This window comes from Etheostoma cragini, chromosome 18 (assembly GCF_013103735.1).
Source record: "Etheostoma cragini isolate CJK2018 chromosome 18, CSU_Ecrag_1.0, whole genome shotgun sequence".
Lineage (NCBI taxonomy): Eukaryota > Metazoa > Chordata > Actinopteri > Perciformes > Percidae > Etheostoma > Etheostoma cragini.
Window position 1 is genome coordinate 10,216,620 of NC_048424.1, and position 9,093 is coordinate 10,225,712.

The 9,093-nt window shown below is 37.5% G+C and overlaps 1 protein-coding gene across 1 annotated transcript in view; it reads right to left on the reverse strand.

The window, feature by feature from the left end:
- The window catches only part of fig4a (FIG4 phosphoinositide 5-phosphatase a), a 45,894-nt gene extending 37,382 nt beyond the window's left edge, over positions 1-8,512 (reverse strand). Inside the window, exons 1-7 of the mRNA XM_034900372.1 lie at positions 8,287-8,512; positions 8,042-8,147; positions 5,979-6,077; positions 5,256-5,379; positions 1,991-2,147; positions 1,173-1,223; positions 353-516 (exon numbers count right to left, since the gene is read on the reverse strand). Coding sequence (XP_034756263.1) covers positions 353-516; positions 1,173-1,223; positions 1,991-2,147; positions 5,256-5,379; positions 5,979-6,077; positions 8,042-8,104 — 658 coding nt within the window. The 5' untranslated portion in view covers positions 8,105-8,147; positions 8,287-8,512. The remainder of the gene's footprint in view (positions 1-352; positions 517-1,172; positions 1,224-1,990; positions 2,148-5,255; positions 5,380-5,978; positions 6,078-8,041; positions 8,148-8,286) is intronic.
- Between the last annotated feature and the right edge of the window lie 581 nt (positions 8,513-9,093).

Here is a 9,093-nt window from a genome sequence, read left to right on the forward strand (position 1 = left end):
AAGAAAAAAAAAAGCTGAGGTGATGCAGGCTGTGGGACACAAGCATATTTGGAAACCTTTTAAGAAAATGTGTATTAAGTTACTGCAACTGGGAGCTAATGTTAATGTATTACAATACATGTCATATATGACAGAACACATCAGGCAAGACAATTTAACGACTTCAATGACAAAAACAGATACAGACGCCTCTGACTGTGGCAGATACATCAGTGACATTCTACTTTTACGGGCATTCATAGCAACAGCAAAATGGCTTTAATTGACTTTAATGTACTACTGTATGTGAAGAGAATTACAAGGTCTCCTTCATCCAATAGAACAAACAAACTTAATGGCTACTTCCACTCACCTTGCGTAGGCAGACCCTCATCTTCAAAGATGTCAAAGCTGCCCTGCTTGCTCTGTGTGTTAACCTCTTCCTCAGCAGGGGAACTTGGTGAAGACCACAGTTCATAAGGCCTCTGCAGCAAAGTCAGGTTGTACTGCAGCGAATGGCTCAGGTCATAGCTGTAGCTGCAGGGTACAACGGCAATATTTATTTAAAACAAGTTTGTACACATTGTACAACTGGAAACATTAAGTACATTTCATGTCAGACAAGACTGGGATTTGTTTCCAAAAGAATTAGCTTTTTGAAAAAAAAATTTGAAAAAAAAGACAAGGAAGACAAAAACCTTTACATGAACTGAAATATTCAAAACCTTCAATAAATTCTTTGGCCTGTGGGACACTTATAAAGATATACAAGGTATAAAGTAAATGAAGATCAAAAAAAGATTTTTACACAGATGTTACTAGTATTGAGCTCTGGGTATCATCATACATGGTCAGCCTTGTGTTGAGTTGATATTGTAGAAACTTTCCATTTAAACTTTGTCTTTATTCTTTCTCAATTGTAATGTTTAACAGTACAAAAAAATTGTGCTTTCTATCTGGACCTGGTAAAGTGCCTAAAAACAAGGGAGCATCTGCCAGATTTTATTCAAGCAATTATATAAAATAGTGAAAAAGAAAAAATAAGTATTGTTACAGTCATTTGCTAACTTTTCACCAAATTTAGGTGATTTAGCCTACCAATTTGCTCTACCAATGTGCCCTCGAGCAAGGCCCATGGAGGGCATCTTAATAAATATATAATAGGGATTTAGTGCTGAAGGGCTCTGTAGTACCTGAAGTAGAAGTTGCTGGATAGGTCCACGTTCTGAAAGATCCGCACATATCTAAGAGAGCATAAATTCAGTCAAACACACAGCTGAAATAAGTATAAAATAAAACTCATATAAATGGGGAATTTATCAATAAGTTATTAAACTTTGATAATATCAGTCTATGTGCCAACATGATTCGGTACACTTGTGATGATTGAGATTATAGACTTATTACAGATCTTGGAAGGCAGTAACATTATCTGACACATAAACACTCTCTGCATGTCTTACTGTTTGCTGCTGCCTTTACATTAATCTGACAGCATTTTGATTGAATACAGACTTTTTATGCCATTGCAAGTAAAAGTGTTAGGAAATTGTTACTGGGCAATGTTGTAAGATTTCTGTTGTGAAATTGATGTAAAGGTGGGGCATATGCCGACATGACACCAACATGTTAAATATCCATCAGATTAGTGTAAAGGGGTGCATGTCTAAAAGGGGCTACAGCTTTGATATCAATGTTCTTGTAGACTATGGTATGTGTTTGAGAGCAAATGCAAGCACAAACACATGCACACACAGTTGCAAACACATGAAATGAAAGCTTAATTGTGTGTTGCAAATAGAAACTCTGCATTGTTCTTCGAATCAGAATGACATCTAAAAGTTCTGACATTGTGTAGAATTTCAAGTCAGAATTTCTTTTTATGTCACTGTTCATTAAAAAAAATACATTACACTTTCATGATTAGAATATGTCAAGTGAGTGTGATTATAAATTATTAGTGATGGTTTATAAATAAATATATAAGAGTAGGCCAAGAAAGAGACAGAACCTTGCTTCATCAGGGTGTGTAACCCTGACCGAGTCATTGGGGATGTAGATCATGCTGGTGTCTTCAATTTTGTAGATGGAGTGGCCCCCGATGTCAGCCATCTTTCTGCGCTTGGTGATCAATACAATGTAGTACCCCTCAAGGAAACGTACAAACCCTGTGAAGACAAAAATGTACAAATGTAAAATCTTTTAGAATAGCTTCAAATGTTTCTTTCGAGGAACTATCTCCTCCCACCTTACCCCTGGGATAACCTGAGTTATTCATATAACGCCACTGAAGTTTAAAAAAAAAAAAAAAAAGATTTGCTGGCAACCTTTCTGCTGCCTGAAAATCAGCTACAGCTTTTACCATACAAACACCACTGTTCGTGGAGGTGGATTATGAGTGTTTGTGTGTCACACTTCACTATATTACCTATAAACTCCAATCCATTTTGTCTCACATAATTCAAATCAGACCCAAAAAGTATCATGCAGCAGTCATCATTTGCTTTCAGCTTTTGATGCACTTTTTACTAATCAGTGACATTCGAAACATAATGAATAGCTGTGGATAATGTCTGTGTGCGTTCATCTTGATGGTTGGAATTTTATTAGTAATATTTGCCTCATCATGGCCAGTAGTTTAGGCAAGTCTGAATGCTAGACACACACCTTTATTATATTACTGCTAAGACTTATCTGTTCACAAATGAATTGTGTGTCATAAATGCAATTTTGCAACTGAATAAGAAGTCCTCTTACATTTGAACATTATTTAGAATCCCAGATGCCCCAGTATCATTGCACTGTAATGACCTTCATTTTGTGTTTACACCACATACAAAGAGAATGCTACAAATGCATGATGAAATCTGTGGATACATGAACAAAATTGAGCTCAAAATACATGACTCAACATTAATTGACTAAATCAAGTGACATCACCTAGGCAATTCTGCAGATCTCACTTTTTTCCACATAAAACCCCAACACCTGTAAACAGACTGATGAGTAAATATGGGCTAAAGTACGTTGAATGATAGACTTTGGCTTGCTTGAGACATCTACGCTTGTTTGGTTTTCAGGCTTTTACGTATCATTAAGAGCCAAGTAAGCTATACCAGAACTTTTGCAAAAAACTACAACTTGATTACCAGACGTCTACTATGACAAGAACGTAGCATAATGAAAAACAATCAAAATGCATTACACGAAGTGTAGTATCCAGTGTTTTTAGAGCTTGACTATGACCCACCCTAGGGACTGAAAGTCAGGATATATCAGCCTCTGCTATATTAAGTTTGACCTCTTTTTCTGTCTAAATTTCTAAATTGGACACAGTTTTAAATTGTAGATTAATTGATTGATCATTCCTCCATTCCTCTTTGAATACTTATCAGCAGTGGGGGAAAAGCATCAAATTTATTCACAGTTGTCGAAAACAGAACCTTTCTGCGTAAGCTTGACTGACCCATCTGCAAGCTTAAAAGATAATAATGAAAGAGCTACTATGACCTTGAAAGGCCTTTCCAATACTAGATAATAATTGTTATAACATCTCTCTTAGCTAAAATGTATACAGCTCAACACACAAACACAAAGAACTGGAAAGAAGAATTTAAGACTGTTTCAATTTGTATTTTCAGCCACACTAGCAGCGATGCTCAACGGATGGCCATGTCCAGTCCCAACACCACTTTAATCCAGATTGAAATATCTCAACAACTAGTGGATGGAAACGATTTCAATTTTGTTCTGAAAATACACACATGTTCTACAGAGGAAGGAACCTACTGACTTTAGTGGGGCCCAGATTTTTCCCCAGGCCACCAAAGTATTTGATATTTGGGGTTTTGACATGGGAAACATGGCAAACATATTTATCTGCTAAATATCAGCATGTTAGCTTTCTTTCTGTGAATGTGTTAGCATGTTAAAGTTAGCATTGTGGTTTTATGTTGATTTAGTGTGGTTTGGTCCTGCTGGTACATAACATAACATAACTGACAGGAGTAAGAGTATAGAGGCATTTTGCACAAGATCATCCAAAGCCAGGCAGTAACATGTTGGGTTTGTTGAAGTCAATATGTGGTTTCATTTGATTCTGGCTCACTAATTTGGCTTTGAATTAGATTCAAACATTCTTCTGATTTCACTAGGGTTTACATTTAGGAGAAATGAGGAAAACTCCAAGTGTCTGCAGTAATTCTATTACAAATACGTTTCTGTGATAGACAAATTATCTATGATCAAGAACCTGTCCGGAGTACATAGAAACAGACATTAATGCTTCATGATCGATGCTCATTAAGGACGAGTCCTGAGTGAATCACCAAGACAGGTTATCGGGACAAACTCAAACACTCTTCTGTTTTATGTGTATTATAACGCGTGTGACACAAAATGTAGGTCATGACTTGAAAACTGGTCTTGCAGTTCCTATGTGAAACACACAGCTCAGTCACACCAATTATTTTCCATACAGCTACTGGGGTGCGAAAGCAGGCTGATGATGTACAGAGTGTGATCAGTTACACACAATTGTACCAGTTGTGATTGGGTCTGTCAGGACTCAGGCAATGCCCAAAGCACAGATGACATGAGCTAATCTTACATCTAAGATCAAGAATGATGCGTTACACTGTAATTCAATGGTTTGTCATTTCCAAGAAACTAGTGTTGAGGTGAAAAGGTGTTGTGTGTTGAGATTAGTAAGTAACACAATGTAGTTTTATATCAAAAAGTAAAGTGCCTTTAAAACTTATTCAACACCCTTGAGGGGATTTCATGTGGCTTTTTTTGACATTGATCAACAAAGCTTTTAATGTCCAGGTAAAAACAGATTGCTAAAAAAAAATATAAATGACCAACAATTTAGGCACTAAATAGTTGTAATAGGCACTGTGTATCACTATTGCAGTCATCGAAACAACTCTCCTTAACAATTTTGTTAAGGCTTCTTTTTACCTGATTTTCTAAAAAAGAAAGAGGTCTGGTCAATATTTGAAACCTGAAAATTAACCATTTTAGGTTTGATCAAGTGGTAGTGGAAGCAAGGCTACATTGTAGTGAATAACCATGTCCTGCCAGGTGTTCCTTTTATTTGTATTTTTTTCATTCCGTTTCTTCATTTCAAGCACTTACAGTAATATGTATAACCAGGTCAAAACGCACAGCTGTAGAAGCAATGCTTTGGAGGTAAAGTACATGTTGCCATTATTGTGTTCTTGCTAAGGACGTTTCTATGCCAGTGAGGAAGAGAGTGGAGGGACTGTACTCACCAACAATGCCAAAGGCAGAGACAGCCCTGGACAGGCCTGAGGAACCTTTTTGGCCAATCTTGGTCCGGTTGCCCAGGTCCAGGCGGCCCAGCAACTCCCGAACCTCTTGCTGGCTGTACACATGCTACAGACAAATACACACACACACAGATTTATAAACACATACAGTATATATATATATATATACAAAGAAATATAAAGAGATTATATGCAGCATTTTATTTCATTTGTGCCAGCCTTCCTTACATTTAGTTAATTAAATGTAAGTTAGTTAGTTAGTAGAGAAACATGAGGCTGTGTTTCCAGCTTTAAAGCTGCTCACCTCCACCGCATCATCACATTCTCAAGCATCCACTCTGTTTATAAAACACTTAACTATGCCAATCAAATGAAAAACAAGCAGGGTTTCCCAAGGTCAGTATAATACCAGCTGCAGTAATGAGAGTGTGGAGTGATGTATACTTAGTCATGGAGGCTTCATTATAACACAACATAATCTTTATCACCCGCAACACAAACAAACAAATCTCGGCTCATAGATCCTCGTAATGAGTAGTGGAGAATAATAGGAGGTGCATGCAGCACTCATCAGCTAAACTGTCATCCATAATACACTTGGGACAGGCTGAGTGATAGCACAATTTTAGCTCAAGCGTGCTGTACTGTATTACATAAGCATATACATTAACACTGTATCAACTCTTGTGGAAAGTCAGCACTTGCCTTGTCATCAATTAAGACCAGGTCCTTGGGTTCGGTGCGGTCAATCTTCAAGACTCTGTGTTTGGTCTCTGACTGATTGGTCCCCACCAAAAAATACCTCTGAAAAGACACATACAAGCACGAATGCACTATGTTAACTTAATGCAGAGTTGGTGTTTGCAATGTAGCCACTGTCCTGCTTCTGGGAATAGGTGCACACACAGTAATAATCCTTTTACTTGTGTCACTGTATAAGAACACAGTAGGATAAGGTGTCTTAGAGAAGACATGTTTTCAAATTTCAACAGACAGTCTATGTTATTACAAGCCAGATTTCCAATGTATAATCCCACTGATTAGTTCCTCACTATCTTCAAACTGGCAGTAACGTTATTACTGTGCAAGCCACATGGATATTTAGCCTGTTTCCATGTGGTTAGATAGATAGTTACTGATGTGGTCATAACCACTACAGTGCTCAATGACCTATTTTTGAGGAGGAAATAAACAACAATTTGTCGCCGCAAAGGCATGGAGGACACCAACTACACCACCGGGCGCTCGCGGGATTGTTGTCGGCTGCGGGAGGCGAGGAAGGTGGGGACGAAGGCTGCCTGCCCGGCTGAGAATCTACCACATAGATCGACACTGCCAAGCCTCCTACTCACCAACAACAGATCGATGACACACAAAATGGATGAGCTACAATTACACACGGAACTGCTGCTTTAGGATTTTCACAAGATTAACACAAAAATTGGCCGGAATTCTCCTTTAAGATTAGTCTTTCTTGTATAACTTTCTCTTCAAAGTCATTATTTTTTCTCACACTGGGTTGCAATATGGCTTAAGACTTTCTGTCTACTGAAGAAAATTTGATTGTAACATCATGTATCAGGACAGTCCGCAACCATTAGAGCCATTATGTCCTGTTCCACAATGTCCAATGGAGGCCTCTTTAGTTAGACAGTCAACTCAACCACTGTTCAGTAAAATGGAATGACAGATGTGCAATAACAAATTATGATAGCTCAACTGTGACAAATGTTTCCTGCTTTACAGTGTAAATGTGTGTGACTATTGATCAGCCATCAATCACTGTTGTAGAACACCTTCATTTTAACACATGTAATTTTAAGTCGTTGGGGGGACAAAATTGGATCGGTAAGAAACAACAACGCCTAGAAGACAATAAGAAAGGGTCTGTAAAGTGCAATTATTTATCCCAAATATGTAGAAACCTAATCAAAAACTAAACTAATAGTTGCATTTTCTCTGGCAAAATATAATCATTCCGACTGTTTAGAGTCTTGACAGTCAAAATGATTAGTCCCCCCCCAAACTCTAGACCCTATAGTTGACACAATGGAGGTCATAGTGTACCAAACTAAACTGGGGTGTACGAGTAGCAGATCATAACAAACAATCTTTTGCTGCCATCTAGTGTTTTCTGACTGTCAATCACAAGCCTACAGGCACTCTCAATCCTTTTCCCCCATTCATGTTAGGTCTGTGAAGTTTTTAATGTTAAATATTAGAGATTAAGAATGGCTTTTTTTTTACATCAGTGAGATTAGGAAATCCAATACTAGAGTCTACTTTCAGCAGTGATGGATTTGGGATGTTAGAGATAGACTTGTGAAAGTCAGCTTGTTGAACAACCGAATGTCCTGAACATTGCCCGTCCTGAATAAATAATTTTGCCACAGTGTGGTTAGCAAGGCAACTCTCAGAGCTGGAGGTGTGGCTCGGACTGTGCTTGTGCTGGGTAGTTCCTAGCCCGTTTGGACATTAGAGGAACAAACTGGGGTTGGGTAGTTCCAAGGAGAAAAGGTGTGAAATATTGCTGCAGATAAAGAAGAGGCCTACACAGGTAACCGACCTTATATTAATAAAAGCATGAAAAATAACCTTATCCTGTTTTTAAAAACTGGTTCTATTGACTAATATTCACCCAGAAGAATCAGGAGAAAAAGCAACTTTAACATGATGGAAATGTAATGTATTTTAAAAAGATATTGTTGGCTACTTACAGGTGGAACCTATAAACACTGATACTAACAGAATAAAGATAACAGACTTACTGCTCTGGTTTCGTACAACACCATCCTCTGGATCCCACTGATGATAGCCGCAGACTGAGGCATTTTATCACTGTATTCTTCAAACAATTAAGAGACAACTGAAGAGCTGTAAAACGGACGTAACGCATTGTCAAAACCCATTACTTCACATCATAAAATACAAAAGAGATAAGGTATAAAAAAGTTAAACCTGGCTGATACTGTTAGCTACTGTGCATCTTCGCCTAACGTTAGCTAGTACTCACCATTAGCTAGCTAGCTGGGTTAGCCACAAATCAACCCGACACAAAATAATACGCAATAACGCATTTCCTCTGGTAGTCTAAATAACTTCTTTGAACGTTTTTAATGTATTAATTGTGCATGTAGCTTGCACAAGTGTTCACGGCTACCACTAATTGCAACATGACTTTGTTTTAGTCAGGTGACTGTCATGAAAGCGCTCCTGTCAACTGATACGGTGGCTCACAGAGTCCAAAACTCAAAAGTCCAAAAAAAAAATGCAATTACTGACAGACCTAAGAATTTACCTTTATGTCTTTTCACTATACACTGTAAGCTTTGTTTGATTTAGATACTGTATATGTTATTATATTTTCTTTATTTAAAGAAGATAAGAATATGAACAATATGTGCAAATAAAACCGGGCCAAAAGAAACACATTTTAATTGCCTTTTTATTTTTAAAGTCTCTGGCAATTGCCAGATGCAGTTCTTTATTTAAAAAAATGTCCAAAGTTTGGTTTGTAGACTATTTTTTTCTTGTGAATGTGGAATTTTCCCAATAATAAAAATTAACTGTATAATCTAATCCATCTTTATCCTATCTCATTACTCTCAAAACATATGAGAATGTCTTTATTCTGAAAGTGAAATGTTTGCTTCAGCCGTGTGCTTTACGTTACAGTGATAAAACAGATGACATGTTGTTTTTTCGTTAGTTCACAGAAAGTGCAGGAAAATTCAACATCAAGTCTAGCTGAATATCTATACAGGCATGCTCTGTACTTGAGAATACGCACACCTCTTCAAAGATCGTTACAGTCTAGCCT